The sequence below is a fragment of the Grammomys surdaster genome, unplaced genomic scaffold (assembly GCF_004785775.1).
Source record: "Grammomys surdaster isolate TR1022 unplaced genomic scaffold, NIH_TR_1.0 125739, whole genome shotgun sequence".
Lineage (NCBI taxonomy): Eukaryota > Metazoa > Chordata > Mammalia > Rodentia > Muridae > Grammomys > Grammomys surdaster.
The window spans coordinates 1,963,866-1,980,509 of NW_021620571.1; the positions used below are offsets into that span (position 1 = coordinate 1,963,866).

General features: G+C 50.6%; 1 protein-coding gene across 2 annotated transcripts; it reads left to right on the forward strand.

The window, feature by feature from the left end:
* The first annotated feature begins 7,065 nt into the window (after positions 1 to 7,065).
* Irx5 (iroquois homeobox 5) lies at positions 7,066 to 10,776 on the forward strand. 2 transcript variants are annotated; one of them, XM_028788246.1, is made up of 3 exons: positions 7,066 to 7,703; positions 8,796 to 9,201; positions 9,356 to 10,776. In XM_028788246.1, the coding sequence occupies exons 1-3, from the start codon at positions 7,458 to 7,460 to the stop codon at positions 10,159 to 10,161; spliced, it is 1,458 nt and encodes a 485-aa protein (XP_028644079.1). In that variant the 5' UTR covers positions 7,066 to 7,457; the 3' UTR covers positions 10,162 to 10,776. The 2 variants fall into 2 exon arrangements, with proteins under 2 accessions (XP_028644079.1, XP_028644080.1); XM_028788247.1 differs by having other exon boundaries at positions 7,458 to 7,703; positions 9,359 to 10,776.
* Positions 10,777 to 16,644: the final 5,868 nt, after the last annotated feature.

The window sequence follows — 16,644 nt, forward strand, 5'->3', positions numbered from 1 at the left end:
AGGATGGTTCCCATAGCTCAAAATTAAAGAAACTCCGTCTACTGGGCAGAGTTCTCATGTATGATAAGGTTCAGGATTACAGAGAAAAGTGCTCTTGACAAGAGATAATATTACCTTGCTGTCTTCTGAATCACCTCCTTCCACCAGGCAGTCAGGGGCTCCGTTACAAACTGTGATTCTTAAAGAGAAAACGGCCACAGTCAGCTTCATCTCCCTCACCACTTCCTTCATGGAATTACAACTTAATTACTGATACCTCAATTGATTTTATTCCTGGATGATGCATTCCTTAAAAAGCATACACTTCAGCTAGTTCCACTAGAGAACATTTAGTACAGCCTTCTCAATTCATCAGCCATAACCCATTACTACAAAAAGGATGGCTCTTGATGTGTGCAACAGTGCCCCTGCGCCCCACCCCGTCGTGCACAACTACTTCATATAAGAGGAAGAGTCAGAAGCATTTGAATCCCTGTAATAAAACTGGAATCTTAATTGTAAATCCAGCTCACAACAGAAGTGAAACTTGATACACCTGAATGTTTAGATATTTCATATTTATAATATATGTGTGTGTATACACATAGACATACAAACATATATATCTATGTATATCCAAATAATTATCCTTAGGAGAAAAAAAGAAAAGTAAACCTCAATCCTCTTATGTTTAAATTCAACAACTCTATCATGATTTAAAAACAGAACAGAACCCAAAATCTCAAAGGTAAACAAAAAGGAGTCGGATTTCTGCCTGGCTAACATTTTCTTTACATTTGTGCTATGCTTTTAGCTTGCTATGATGCTTCAGCCCAGAGTTTCTGTAGGTTCCAATTAGTATTGGGGACACAAGTCTATTATTTACAAACAACTAAATAGCATTTCATACTAGAGCCAAGACCACACTAACGCCTGTGACAACAATTTACAGAAAAGCATTTGTTCTAGCAAAGGTTAGATTAACTAGTCTGCTTTCAGTAAGATGAGTGTGGTTTTTTGGGGGGAGAGGGAAGGAGCTAGTAACTTTATTGCTAATAAATGTTGAAATTCACTAGGTCCAGTTCTTTGCTGTAGCCCTTAAAAAGCACAGATATTCTGCAAAGTAATTCTTTCTCCATCACCTCTACCTAGAAGTCCTAACTGAATAGCAATGACAAGCTTTGCATACGCCTGTATACTTTCTATCACTAAGAGCTCGATACTTATGGCTGGTGCTAAAGTTATTCTTAAAAGAACCAGATCATAAAAATAATTTCAAAATGTGATTTATTTTAACTCTGTTATTTCCTTTAAATAGTAATTTAATTTCTATTAAACATTATAACCTTGGTCTTGATTTTAATTGCAAAAATCTGTTTATAAATCTCACTATCCAATGATATCATTCAAATAAATTATTCAATGCAATCCCAAGATAAATGATAAATTATTCAATCATTCCACAAATTGTCAATTTTCAAATTTACTGAATTCCTGTTTAGTGCACTAACAGGATTTAATAGTCAAAGCCCTCAGGTGGTGTTTCCCACCACCCACTCCTTACCCCTCTTACTGACATGCATACTTTGGTGAAGCTGCCTTGGTTCTACTTGGAAGCTTCACATACAGGTGCACCCAGAACATTCAGATAGTCTTGAGATGTGCAAGAACAAATGTCAATCCATATGGGAAACAATCCCATAGTTTGGAAGTAAACTTAGCCAAAACATCCAAATATAATATAGAAATGTTGTAGTTGTCACCTGTACAAGAAATAGAAGTGATTCTGTATAAAAGAACCTAGGATACTAGTAATACTTTGGGGATATTTGGTATGAATGCCTAATGCAATTTTCTCCAAGGTATCACTCCATATTACGGCAAATAAACAAATAAGAGCTGTATCAAGGTGTAGAATATCATTAGCCGGAGAAAAGACTAGAAAAATGGATTACACAAATGACAGCTGCAGGAGAAAATTATATTCTCCTTTCCTGAACAAATGTTAAGTGCATCCTCACTAATAAAGACTTACACTCAAACTACATTACAATGTACTGGTTTTCAATTTTGAATCATCTAAGTTGATTTGCAAGCTAAATTGTTGCCGAGATATACTAGAGTTATGAAAACAGAGCCAATTTATACGGAAATAAGTCATCAGTATTGCACTTCAGAGGAGAGCTGGGAAGGCAAACTACTCATTATTGAACAAGGAAAAAAAATCACCACTAGGTTTTACATGTTCATAGAGATGTGTCAGCTGCTGTTCCGTTCAGAAAAAAACTAGTCTCTACCAAAACAATGTTAAAAACAGAAGCTAATTCAGTGTGGAAACTGAAGAGAATTAGATGCAGACAGACATACTACCTCTCAAAAGCAGGTGAAGCAATTTCAGAATTAAAACATTGTTCCAATTATGTCACTCTGCTCCTAATCTATTTCAAATAACACAGTCAATTCACAAAGGATTACAGCATTTCATTCACTTCCAGCTCATCAACTTAAAGAACAGTATCATTCTTCTTAAGATTTACAGAACATACAAACATTCATAATTGTATTATTAAGTAAAATGGAGAATTCATTTGTATTAATATTCTATCTCTTTTAACACAATATGTCTAACTTTAAGATAACACATGCATAACAGCATAAGAGATGGGGACTGCAGCTGCCAGAGGAAACATTTTGATTGGAGAGGGGAGGTTTTAGGGGGGATAAATAAAGCAATTATCTCAAAATGAACGCTCTTGTTTCAGTTTCAGCAAACAAGTCTAAGTAAGTCTTCCTTTGATTTTAGCTCCCCGTGTAATTCTAACCAGCTAATTATCCTCGAAGTCAAGAATCAGCCGTGACTCTCCACCTGGCCTTTCCCATCAGATGCTCAGGGTCCCTCCACTTTCATTTCCTCTTTCTACCCTGAGGTTTAATATTAAAGGAAAGCACGGACACATCTTACACAAATGCTGATTGACAGCCAGCTTCCAGGAAATGTCGAGCTACAAAGAGGAGGGAAAATTTTAATGTAGCACTTATGTTAAACGGTCTGAGGTGTGAGGTGAGCCAAGGGTAAGTGGCCACCAGCATTGCCCCTTTGTTGTTTTCACACTAAGTCCTAGTGGAAGATGGTGATATTATTTTAATGAGTACCCAGGTTATAATCTGCACAACAAACTAATACTATATCACCATTTGCTCACCAATTAGAATATATAATACAGTATTCTGGATGGAGTGAAAGTTTCCCTCATTTCTACAAACGAAATTGAGGCATTCCATAAACATTTCAGCTATGCACTTGTTAATATGAAGAGAATTATTTTACATCGCCAAGGCTCTTCGGAAGACTGTTTCCTTTCTCAAACCTTAAAAGGGATACATTTCTAATTGATTTACCATTTCAGTATTTCCCTGTTTCTTGCACACTAGACACGTCTTCCTCAACAGATTGATTCTGACCACTAATGACTGTCTGCCTAACAATACAGCCCTCTACTTTATGCTTTGCTTTAGAAACTGAGAGCCATTATTTCACAAAGACAGAACACAAAGGAAGCCGACACAAATTATTGCCAAAAAGCCACAAGTAGTATCAGAACATGCCAGAACACTTAACATTAAACTATCATTCCTCTAAAACTTCTGTTGCCAAACTGCTCACAAGATCTGGATGCTCAAAGAGAGGTTTCAAGAGCAATTAAAGTCTCCAAAAGCAAAACTGTACAAAATTATGCCCTCTTCTTGTGTCTCCATTTATAGACAACATTTTTTCTGGATCTTAATTAAGATAACGATGCACACCTGTGTCAACATTCTCCGGCAAGCCAGCCTTATCAATCATAATCCTTTAAGTACACTGGAAAACAGCAAAGCGATAGGACAGAAGCAATCTGTTGCCTTTCCTGACGCTGGTGTTGTGTCTCTGCCCCAAGAATGATGAGATCTTTAAAATCCAGCAGATCTACTTTTGTAAGTCTTTAAAGTTTTAACTGTAAACAGCTATTACACTAAATAAACAGGCGTCACCTCCTTTGCACTTGCTAGAAACAATGACAGCCCTACTTGTCCAGAACTTGAAGAGCGAGCTCCATGCCAGATCTTGGCAGCACAATCGTGAGTCTTATTTTAAAGCTCTATGTTTTAAGAGCTAGGCATAACTGGATCCGTGCAGACATGACAAACCAATAAACCCTTGGCAAGTTTTTAAATGAAGCTTAGCAAGACTACATTAAAAACAATCAGAGTAACCTATCCCTAGTACAACATGTTTAGAAATATACAAATGCAGCAGTAAGGGAAATAAAAGTCTTGGTGACTTGGCATGAGGGAATATAGGTCCTACTTCTGCTGGTGTATACAGAGCTTCAGCGACAAGAAGCCCGGAACTACAGCTAACAAGTGAGCAATTTCCCAAATGGAAAAGCTGATTGAATAGAAAGGAAAAAATGAGTGTGTGTGTGTGTGTGTGTGTGTGTGTCCTCCCCTAGTATCAAGATAAAAAGTTAAAACCTTTTGTTTACCAGCAAGAATGTGTTTACCGAGCGAGAATATAAAACCTTTCTTATAAACAGGGAGAAAGGACGCCAGATGCTATCTGAATTCCGTCTGCCTGCTAATGATCGGCTTTAGCCTTCCCCTCACTTATTAACACGATTCTGTATCAGACGCTGGTGGCCGAGACCAGCAGAGCAGCAGAGCCATCAGTGTGCAAATAAAGCAGAAAATAGAGACATCCTTAAGAAATGAGCCTTAAATTTGATGTAGAGCGGAGGTGACAACCACGGAAACAAAACCATAAATTCTAAATGTTTCAATATCTTGCAAGATTCTTTCTAGTCCTTCACACCAAAAAGAAGAGAGTAGAAAAATATAGAGTGGGGAGCAAGATGGGGAGGGGGAGACAGAAACAGCCAAGCCGCCCAAGTGGCAGGATTCTGTAATGAGGATGTCTGCGTGACAGACTTGGGCTCTCAGTGGCACAAACCTCCTTGACTCGCTTTCAGAAGTCTTCGTCCTGGACCAGAGCCGAGACACTGATGCCGGGGACACGCGTGGGTCAGAGAGACACGCCCACGCGCGTCTGCCGGCACGTAGACCGCGGGGCCCGGCTGTGTCCACGCCTTCGGCTTGGTGCGCGGCTCTGCGCGGGCCGCGGACGCTCCCTCGTGGCAGGCCGCGCCGACCGTTAGCTGGGCTGAGCGGGCGGAGCCGGGGGGCGGTGCGGCCGCGGGAGGCGGGGACCCGCGCGTCGGGGCGGGGACGCTCCTTGTTGAACCCTGGCCTACCCCGAACCCGGAATGGTCAGCTCGAGAGGCAGCCTCAGGCCGCCGCACGCTCCCCGGGGCTCGGTCTCCGCGTGCCTCTCTGTCTAGCTCCCAGCCGCCAGCTTCAGCGGCCGACCGCTTCTGGTCTCCATGACAATACGCAGCCGAAGACCCTCCCAGCCACGCCCCCTCGGCACTGGAACTCCGAGGAAAGCGGACTACGTCATCCAGAGGTGGGGTTAGTGGAGACCGACGCCCAATCAGAAGCGAAGCTGTGTAGGAGAAGGGCGGGGTGGGCCTAGAGGTTCTTGGAGAATGTAGTCCGCGGGGGTCCAACCTCTTGGGGGCGGAACCTGTAGCCTGAGTGCTAAGTGAAGGGGGGCAGCCTGCGCGCGTGCGTGAAGGCGCACCGCGGTGCGAGTCCCTGTGCGGTCCGAGTGGGGTTAGTGTGTGCCACGGCCCCAGCTAAGCAAACTGCTTGTAGGCCACTGAGAATCATTTCAGGAAACTTTGTGTATAGTTACACTCCGGTCTGCTCGTGGCTGGGCTGTGGAAGGCCACAAAATGCATGGTGTGTGCACTCTGCCGCCGGCGGTCCTGGTTCACCAGCGCCCCTGTCTGTCCCGTAGCTTCAGTGCGTCTATAATTTGTGGCGGTGGGAGGTGGAGACCAGGGGCGAGGGTCTGTTTTGACTTTTCACTGTGTGGCCGTGGAGGGGCTTGGGGGGGTGTTCCGAGAACTCTGCCTGTGACTGGAGTGTGTGTTTGCCAGGCCAGCGCCTCGCTGAACAAACAGCGGTTGGGTTGGACACGGTTCTGCCCAGTGTTTGCAGTGGAACTGGGGCGGGGGCGAGCGAGGGGGAAGGCGACTTAGTGGAACAAAAGGGAAGTGATCCCACACCCTCCGGTCCCACAGACTTGACGGGGCGAGCTGCCGGTGGCCAGCCATGAGAAGCAGGCAAAGCTACATGGGATGGCAGTGGGGTCGGGGGCGTCTAGGGGACCTACTCGGGTAGAACAGCTTCTCCGTTGGGGACTTCTTGCCCACTGCCTTCCTCGCTCCAGAGAAAAGCCACACCCCCAGCCAGAGACCCCCGAGTCTCCTCTCTCGCCTCCTCTCGTCGACCGGCAGGGGTTGGTGGAAGGAAGGCCCAGCGGGGGTCCTTCAGCTTAGGCCTGGCTCTTGCCCACCTGCTGCAGAGGCTGGCGCAGAAAGGCGGTCATCCCGGCCTTGTTGTGCCCTGGGTGCCAGCATCCATCAACTCTCCCTGGGACCTGAATTTCAGGTCTCCGGCTCAACCTAGAAACCTCCGGCAGGAGGGAGAAGCCACTGTAGAGCGTGGAGGGAGAAGAACCACCTCCCAGCCCAGCTTTCCGGAGAACACGACGTCCGCCAACTTCGTTCTTCGCACTGGCGAGGAAGGCGCAGAGCGTTCTCCCGAGCGCAGCCCTCCGCATCTTTCCCTTTGTGTTGCCCAGCGGCCCGAGCCGCGACCAGGGCCAGTTGTGCGTCGAGATTGCCGCTCCGCCCAGAGTTAGCGAGAGGAGAGGAAAGTTGGAAGCGATCGGCGCGCTTGGGATGTGATTGTCATCCTGGGGCCGGCGCTCGAGAGTCTGAGAAAGAGAGAAGGAGAGGAAGAGTCGGGGAGGGAGGAGGGGGAGGCCGGGCAGAGGAGGAGAGGGGGGTGGCGGAGGAGAGGCGGGCGCTAGGGAGGGGCGAGGGGAGCGCCAGTGAGCGGGAGAGGAGCCGGGGAGGAACTGGGAGAGGGCGAGACGCGCCTGGCGGCCGGGTTGGCTGCCGCCGGCCAGAGGCTCCTGCCAGTCCCCCCACCGACTACACCCCGGGAAGGAGGAGCTTCGCGCGCGCACAAGGCGTCAGAATCCTCAATTTCCAACTTAGCATCTTGGCAGGACCTTTGCAAAGCCAAAAGCAGAGCCCCCCGGTGCAAAGAGCGAGGGAGGGGGGTGGGGGGAGAGAAAGCCTAGCCCGGGCAAGCGGGGCGCGCAGAGGAGCGGGCGCGGCGGTCGCAGCCGGAGGCGCGCGGGAAGCCAACCAGGAGGCGCCGCGGGCCGGAGCCCGGGAGCCGGGGCTCGAAGAGCTGCCGCCCGGGGCAGCCAGAGGCCAGGTGCCGGCTCGCTCGCTCGCCCTCGCAGGGCGCCGCCCGGCTCGTTGGCCGCCGCGGCGCGGCGCGCCCCATGCCCGTGTGTGGCCATGTCCTACCCGCAGGGCTACTTGTACCAGCCGTCCGCCTCGCTGGCGCTCTACTCGTGCCCCGCATACAGCACCAGCGTCATTTCGGGGCCCCGCACGGATGAGCTCGGCCGCTCTTCTTCGGGCTCCGCATTCTCGCCCTACGCTGGCTCCACTGCCTTCACGGCTCCCTCGCCGGGCTACAACTCGCACCTCCAGTACGGCGCCGATCCCGCGGCTGCGGCCGCCGCCGCCTTCTCGTACGTGGTGAGTGTGAGCTGGGTCCGAGGCGAGTGGGCGAGCGGGCGAGCGGGCGAGCGGGTGGGCAGCCGGGGCCAGGCCTGCAGAGCCCGGCTGCGGTGGACACGGGCCTAGGCGCCACTTCACCCGCCAAGCTTCGCGGCCCTTGCAAACTTGAGCAATTGTCTTGTTCGGCTTCACTCGAGCTGCGGGCGCCGGAGTGGCTCTGGCGAAAGCCGCGTCTTGCTGGGATCGCCGAGCTGAAGGGAAGGGTTTGGGGCGCGGGGGAGGGGAGAATTGCTCTTTACTATAAAGAACAGCATTTGGCCCAAAGCTCTGGGACAAGCTACAAATTTCTTCTTCCTCTTTCTTTCTTTTGGTTTTGCCATGTTGGAAAAGTAGTTCAAAAGAAGCAGACCCGAATTCCGAACAGTAGTGGCGTGCTATATCTATGTAAATGTGTTTGGCCTCGCCTTTAATTAATCCCCCCAAAATGTTGCAAATCCGTAATCCTATCTTCGCAATCCGATTTGGAAGTATTAAATTTCTGAAACGTCCAGCGAGGTGCGGTGTATCCGGGTTTTTACCGCAGGGTGTGCTTTCTGGAAAAGCGCAACGGCTTCGGTTAGGGATAGCATTTTTTTGGACCATCGGTGTGCAGCCTAAGGCTCAGTTTGTCTATAGCGTTTCTTTGAAGATTAAAGAAAGAGCCTTTACTTCCCTTGTTGTACCCCTTGCGCCCAACATGCGGCCGCTCTGGAGCAGAGAGCTCTGAGGCTGCTCAGGCCTCTAAGAGAAACCGTGGGCCCTTCCGCAGAGGCCAGATCTGAGACCTGGACACCGAGATTCCCCAGCAGATGGTGGCCTCCAAGTTGGTGTGCAGCCTCAGGGGTCCAGAAGGGCCAGTTTTAGAAATTGGGGGACCTTGTTGCCTTCTGAGGAGAGGGAAGGTGGTCACTCTTGTGTTTAAACCAGCCAGCTCTGTCTGTCTCGGGGGAGCTGGAGTGCGGGCCGCACTGGCATGCAGAACCAGGGACAGAGGGAAAGTGGGGGTTCAGCCTTTTTGGTGGCTATGTAGCCCACACCCTCACTCACCTAATGCCTGCCTGTCCCCTACAGGGTTCTCCCTACGACCACACTCCCGGTATGGCGGGTTCCTTGGGATATCACCCTTACGCGGCACCTCTGGGCTCCTATCCTTATGGGGACCCCGCGTACCGGAAGAACGCCACTCGGGACGCCACAGCCACCCTCAAGGCCTGGCTCAACGAGCACCGCAAGAACCCGTACCCCACCAAGGGCGAGAAGATCATGTTGGCCATCATCACCAAGATGACCCTCACCCAGGTGTCCACCTGGTTCGCCAACGCGCGCCGACGCCTCAAGAAGGAGAACAAGATGACGTGGACGCCACGGAACCGCAGCGAGGACGAGGAGGAGGAGGAGAACATCGATCTGGAGAAGAACGACGAGGACGAGCCACAGAAGCCCGAGGACAAGGGCGACCTCGAGGGCCCCGAAGCAGGTTGGTAGATGCGGGGGGAAAGGGTGTGTTGAGCGGGACTTGAAAGGCAAAGGGGGCCTGGAGGGGGCGCGCACGGGTCCCTGCCTCTGCTGGCAGGAACCCGGGCCCGGCCGCGTGGCCTCCACGCCTCTGACAGCCTGGGTTTTGCCCACAGGAGGAGCAGAGCAGAAGGCGGCTGCCGGCTGCGAACGGCTGCAGGGGCCGCTCAGCCCCGCCGGCAAGGAGACGGAAGGCAGCCTCAGCGACTCGGATTTTAAGGAGTCGCCCTCGGAAGGCCGCCACGATGAGCTGCCCAGGCCCCCGCGCGCGGGCGAGCCCTCCCCGGCTGGGCCAGTCACCGCTCGTCTGGCGGAGGACGCGGGTCCTCACTACCCCGCGAGTGGGCCGGCGCCCGGCCCGCACCCATCAGCCGGAGAGCTGCCCCCCGGCTCGGGAGGATCTTCGGTCATCCACTCGCCACCGCCGCCACCTCCGCCACCGCCTCCGGCCGTGCTAGCCAAACCCAAACTGTGGTCTCTGGCAGAGATAGCCACATCCTCGGACAAGGTCAAGGACGGGGGCGGAGGGAGCGAGGGCTCTCCGTGCCCACCGTGCCCCGGGCCCATGGGCGGGCAAACCCTTGGAGGCAGCCGTGCGTCTCCTGCCCCGGCGCCAGCACGCTCACCCTCGGCGCAGTGTCCCTTTCCGGGCGGGACGGTGCTGTCCCGGCCTCTCTACTACACGGCGCCCTTCTATCCCGGCTACACGAACTATGGCTCCTTCGGACATCTTCATGGCCACCCAGGGGCAGGGGCAGGCCCTACAGCGGGCCCTGGCTCTCATTTCAATGGATTAAACCAGACGGTGTTGAATCGTGCGGACGTTTTGGCTAAAGACCCGAAAATGTTGCGGAGCCAGTCTCAGCTAGACCTGTGCAAAGACTCCCCCTATGAATTGAAGAAAGGTATGTCCGACATTTAACTCTGGTGCGGTATCCCCGGACTTTCCTAATTTATTAAAACCATGGCCTTGGCAGTTATTTTTCCATCACCAAGAGAGAGAAAGAGAAAGAAAAAAAATACCCCTCTTATTCAGAAGTTTATAGTTTATGGAGGTGGATGGCATAAAAATGTATACATCTCCACACTCGAAAAAAAATTGTTTTAGCCAACTGAAAAGAAAAAAAACTTAAGAGGATTTGTATTAAATCTTATTCTGTATATTTAATGTAGCATTTTTGTATTTAAATTGATAATTCAGTATCTTTGAAGTAAATTATGAAATCAAGACACCTGTACAGGCATTTAATGTTTTTGTAATATAAATATATACATTTGTGTTCCCCCAAAACTGTTTCATAGTTTAAAAAATACAAGTTTAATTTAATTTTTTACACCTATTGATTTTTTTTCTGGGTATGAGCTAAAGTATTATTGCAGAAAGGAAACAGGTTATACGCTTAGATTTAAAAAGTAAGAGAAACTGCAGTGGTCTTTGTAAAATGCAAAATATTTAATTAAAGGAGATTTTAACATAACTAGAGCCACTCATTACTTCTCAGAAGCCTCAATAAATTGTCAATTGCCTTGGTCAAAAGGTGCAACTGTAACTTTTTTCAAAGTGGGAACGAAAGGTGCAGTCACAGACAGTGTGTCGGGGCGGGGAGGTTGTGGGGGGGGGCGGTAATTAGGCCACAAACCCGGGGAGGAGCGGCCTAGTCTGGGACGGAGGATTTGGATCATCCTGGCGGTGTGCTTGAGGGGGTTATTGGACCCTGGAGGAGCGAGAAGAGACCCAAGTGTGTTCCAGAAGGGAGAAAAAGATGACAAACCAAGGCAGAGTCGCGCACCACCCGAGAGCCATCGCTTAACCTAATTACTTCCAATCAGTGTCGTGTTTTATGCAAAGCAATCAGCTGGTGAACTTTGCTAATGAGTTCGATTTTATGCCGGATTTAGTCCTTATTACTATTTCAAAGGTGCTGTTAGCTAATGCGGGCAAGGAGCGATAGGGGATGCCAAGTGGGAAGGCTTCCCCACGTCATCATCTCCTCTACCCCTTCAAAACTGGGCATTGATCTCTTCTTTGGATTTGATTAAATCAGTGACTGTTCCATCCGTGACCGTGAGGGTGGCCTGCGGCCTTGGGGATGGAGGCACAGCCTCCCAGCAGGGACCGCAAACCCGCAACGCGACGTTTCCCCCCTTTCACAGGTAGGTGTCACACTTGTCCTGAATTTCGAGGCTGTGTTTTGCAGAGTCGGAGATTTGAGAGTGGGCAGAAGGGGGTGGGAGGTGGAGGGAGTATCATAGTCACTAGGGGCAGTGAATGGAGTCCCCAAAGGGAGTCGGAGGCCCCTCCCCCATGGGCCCCGTTTTGGATAAGTGGCTTCAAAAGCTCCAGGCCATTTGCGTAGATAAAGAGGCCATTGTGGACTTGATGAGGCTTGTCGTCGCTTTAGCACTTTTCCCAGCTTCGATTGCTACAAAAGTGTTTTTGAGGGTTTATTTTTTTTTCTCTCGTTTTAGTCCGCTTTATTTCAGCTCGGTGCAAACGTGGGATTCATCTCGGTACCAAATGACCAAGGGACAGTACCCAGCGCCACCACCCACCAACCCCTGAGTTCAGGCTTAGGTACCCTGCTTGCGTCTCCATTTTGCACCTGAGATATGGAGTCGCCAACCCTTTTATTTCATGGGAAATTTTCTGTAGTAATGGGGGGAGGTGCGGTACAGGAAAAAAATTACCCCAGCGAGGGGAATTAATTTGACTGACTGTAGGGACAGAACTGTTTGCACACAACGACAGCATAATTAGGCTAAAGCAGAGTGTACATATTTGCATTTCTCTTCCTTACTTTTGCCCTACTCGGGTTTTAAAGCACACTCCAAACTTACACCGCTCTTGTTGCTTTTATTAGTTTTTTTTTTTTAAACCTGCAACAGGATTCATTTCGCTTATTCGAATTGAAACAAGTTTGGAAGCTGTGTTAGCGAGAGGCTTTAAGGAGCTGTGTTGTTTAAAAAAAAAAATCTGAGCTTAACTTAGAAAATTCTCACAGGAAAATGGTTCTAACGCTGGTAGTGTGAACGATTAAACATACATGAAACGATTGTATTTTATTTTGTCCCTTTAATTATAAATGATTTAAAAAAAACAATTACATTCCAGAGATGTCTTGCCCTGCCCCCTTCCCCTACACGCCCCTAGTTCACAATCGGCTCCCCCTACCCCGGTGTTTATGCAGCCCCAGGAGTCATCTTCTTTTCTGAAAAGTCTGAAGAATAGGCAGTTCGGTTTTTTCTTAAGGGGAAAGTATAGAGACCACATCAACGCGGCGGGGTTTTGGAAGCACTGGTCCTAAACTCTGCCCAACGATTTTTAAAAAGAAAATTACAGGCCTCCTTGTGTTCCTGGGAATATGCAAATGACGTGGCCCGGCAGCCCGGGTCCGTGGCCCAGGACTGGGGCTACAGCCGCATGCTCGCCGGGCTGCCTGGGAACGGGAGCGGCGCCGAGCGCAGAGCGCGCGCCCTTTCTCCGCATCCAGGGGCTACAGGCTCGGGGCTAGGCAAAGCAAGCGCGGGGCCTGGGCAGCTGTTGTCCTGAGTCTATGTCCCCTGCGTGCATCTCTCCTGAGCTTGGCGTCTGCAGTCTGTGGTTTTCTTTGCGTACTTTGACTACTGCGCACACTCCCACAGCAGTCCGAGGTTTTTTGTTTTGTTTTGTTTTTCTTGCAGAACTAGGTTTCGGTGGTCGGTGGTTTTTCTGGTTTCTAGAGATTTTCTAATTTGGAGGTAGCCTGCCGGTCCAAGTTTGAGACATGTAGAAAATAACACCTACGTTTAATTCCAGAAGTAGTTTTGTTTCATGTCCCGAACCTCCATTTTGACTCTCGGGCGGTCTAGGAGGCGATGCATCTTGGATGCACGAGCACGAGGTGCGTCTTGTCAGTGCTGGGGTCAGGGTTTGTTCGAAGGCTTGGATCTGGGAACGAAAGATGCGAGACACAGAGCCTAAACTATCTCTAAAATACCTCGAAGCTGAGTTGTGCTGGTGTCAACCACCTGCGCCTCATTAGGCCAGTTTGGGGGGACCCCTTTCAGAAACCCTTGCTTGGCACTTAAGGACTAAAAGGAGCCGAATCCCAGTGGGTCGTGGAACTTTTCCTTGGGGGGGGGGTGTCTCTACAGTCAGTCTCCTAAGGCTGGGGTCCATCCCTTAACCCTTTGTGTTGGTCAAATCAGTTTAAGGGATTAAGTAGTCGAAGAAGAAATAGCCCGGTGGCATCTCGAGGTATGCCAGTGCCTTCAGAGGTGGTAAGAGGGCTCCTGCTCCCAGATTTCGGGTACTGGGACATAGAAAAGGTGATTCTCCAGCTTGGGTGAAGAGCCTCTTTGAGGACTTTTATGCTGTAAACACCTTCGGACCACTCCTTGCCTTTTACTACCCAAATCTTGGGGCCCACAAAGATTGGTGTGGTCCTGCGTGTAGCTTGGGTCCAAATCAGGTCTCCCAGCTCACCTGTTCCCCACAAGAAGCAGGTTACCTAGAGAAAGTTAGGAGCAGGTCACTTCAAAGCACTCAAAGTGAAAGGAACAGAATTGAACTTTCAAGAAGCCCCGGGGCCTGTAGGTTAGGAAGGGCGCCGCCTACTGGTCCCTGGAGCCACGGGGTTCGCAGTGAGAAGGAGCTGAGCCAAAGTTGGTCAGGCCTTCATTCACCACCCTGCCGTGGCTCGGCCTTTCAGCTGAGTGACCTCAAGCTGCTTTCTCTAGCCAAGTTGCCTAGGCCCTGGACTCCATGACCTAGTTAGCACTAGGAAGTTGGGTAGCAGGCCTTGACTAAAGCAGCTATAACTCTACTCCTAGCTAACTCGCTGTTTCAAAAGTCAGTCAGCAGACAGTTGAGAAGTGTGGGCACCCAAGAAGCCTTCAGGTCCGGGGCTTAAGTAGCCTGCAGATGGTGGGCTTAGCGCAAGTGGCCCGCTTCGTTTCAGGTGTACCCCGTTTTTGCTTCCTTGCGCGATCACGCTCCAGGAAGCCCACAACGTCTTGTTTAATTTGTGGTTTGTCATTCGGGAGGAGCCTACCAGGCCACTAACACCAGTTTGGCCCGTGCGTGGACATTACAAACTAAGGGAACGCGTATTTCCCCTTGGCTTTGCTTCGAACTCTCTTGGTTCAACAGAACCTTTAATGGGATAAGAGTGGCTAAGCTTGCAGAGCTCAGACAGCTAGCGCAGTAAGGCGCAGAAGTGTCTTGGGGTAGACTAGAAGGAGAGCAGGGCGTGCCCTCGGACCGGCTCAGAGCGTCTCTTGCCTCTCGGCCATCGATGGTGGAAAGCTGACCCAAAGGGGACCTTACAATCCGCCCTTTTCACTAGCCAAAGCTTTGGCATGGTCCCTAGGCCCACGCTGCATAGCTACCTCTGTGACTAGGTTAGACCCGCTCTCCTTTTCGTTTTTGCCTTAAATACAAACCTGGGCCATCGACAGTGGGCAGACTGGGATTGTGGCCTAACAAGAGAACTCCCCTGAGGCAGGACTACAGCTCCACCCGGCCTGCCCCACGGGGCTGCCCGGAGTCTTCCACCTCTCCTGGGCTGCAGCCCCCAACCCTGGGTTCCCTAAGGCCGCTCGCCCGGCAGCGCTGATTTCTGACGCCGGAACGAGCCCAGCGCGCCCAGACGTCACTTTCCCAGTGAAATCTGCTTTTATTTGCTCCGAGCAAACCCCAGGCTCTCAGCGCTCCCGCCTGATGGATGCAAATGTAAATGTGCACTTATTTAATTGGATCAGGCCCCAAGATAAAAGAGATAAACGGCTCCCCGTTTGCTAACTTATTTTCCGAGGCATGCAGCGCCGCGTGGAGGGGAAGCTAATGAAGGAGCGCCGCCGTGTCGCTAAGCCCTGCAACTCTTCGCAGCCGTGCTGTACAGAAAGGCCTGCGCCACCTCTGTCGCCCTCCTTTACACAGGCCCTCCAAGATTGGTGGGGTTCCCCTGGGACCCTTTGTGCGGCCTGGCTGGGAACATGAGAAGGCTCGAGGTTGCTGTCTCTTACAAATTCGGGTCCGCATCGTTCTCCACCTCGGCTTGTTCCCCTTTGCTTGCTTTCTCACCCAACCCCTGTGCTAAGCGTGTTAGGTAGAAAATCCCCGCACACCAGACTCCTCTTCCACCTCAGGACCAGGATTCAGAGAGAAAGATGCCGGGCTGTGGATGCGGGTGGGTGGAGAGCAGATCGCCTCTCTGGCCTTCAAAGTCAGGAGAAACGGTCCTCAACACCGAAGAACTCCCTTCTCTGTTCCCCACAGGGCCTTCTTTTAGAGCCCGAGGTTGCTTTCAGAATCGTCTGGAATCCCTGGATTAACTCTTCCTATCCCCAAATACTGTACACACTTTACACAATTATTTCTATGTGACTCGGAGATTGGACAACTAACTATTCGGAAGGAAAGGACTACCTGATGCCGTTTCTCCTTGAGACAACAGTTTAGACCTTTAGAGACAGCGGGTCCTCGTGTGCCTCAAGGTTGCTTCTAAATTTGGGGTTCCGGTTTTCTGGAGAAAGTTTCTCTTCTGTTCAGATATATGGGCGTTGATGAAACAGCCTAAAGATAATGACCGTAAAGGGAAGGAGAGGGGAGACTTTGGGTGGAAACGCTCTCCCAATAGATCCTGCTCTCAGAAACTGGGCTGGACTGGAGAGCTGGACTTCTTCGAGGGGCTGGGCTGGGCAGCACCGATGTCGCTGACACGCTGGGTCCCAACGAGCTGATGGATGGGCTTGTCATGAAAGCTGTGTGCGCGGAGCATTTACCTCGCTAAACTGAAATTACTGTCTTTTCAGGGGCTAATTTGTGTAACTCCCATGGAGGGGCTTGGAGGGGGTTTGATGAGGCATAAAATGATGATTAATGAATTTATTGGCCGCTGCTCATCAAACAAGGGCTCGGAGCTGGCGTACACACCCGGAGCCTGGCGGCGGCGCTCAACTCAGCTGGGATTCAGCCTCAAGGCTCCAGTGCCTACAAGGTTTTCCCCTCCACGCGACCAGCTTTGGATGCTTTGCTACTCTTGAACCCAGGATGCTTCCTGTGGGCGGTCCTGGACCCCAGATTCAGAAGTGGGTATGGAATGGGGTTCTGGAAGAGGAGAGGAGGTTCTAGCTGCCCGCCATCGCCCCCTGCAGGCGGTATGCTCAAGCCCGGGACAGGGCTGGGGCTGATGCAGGAAGAGTCTCTGGAACTCCTAGGTGACTGTAAAGCCTGAGAGGGCTTTGGAGCTTCGAGCATGAACTTTATTCCGGATATATCATAGCTACAGGGTGGGCAAAGGAGGTATATCTCTGTCTTCCTAAGTGCTCTTGGACAGTTTCAATAACCAGTCTGAACCTGATATTCTCAGCGGTGAAAAGAAACTGAAATAGCTCACTCCCACCACCAGGCAAGGAAGGAAGG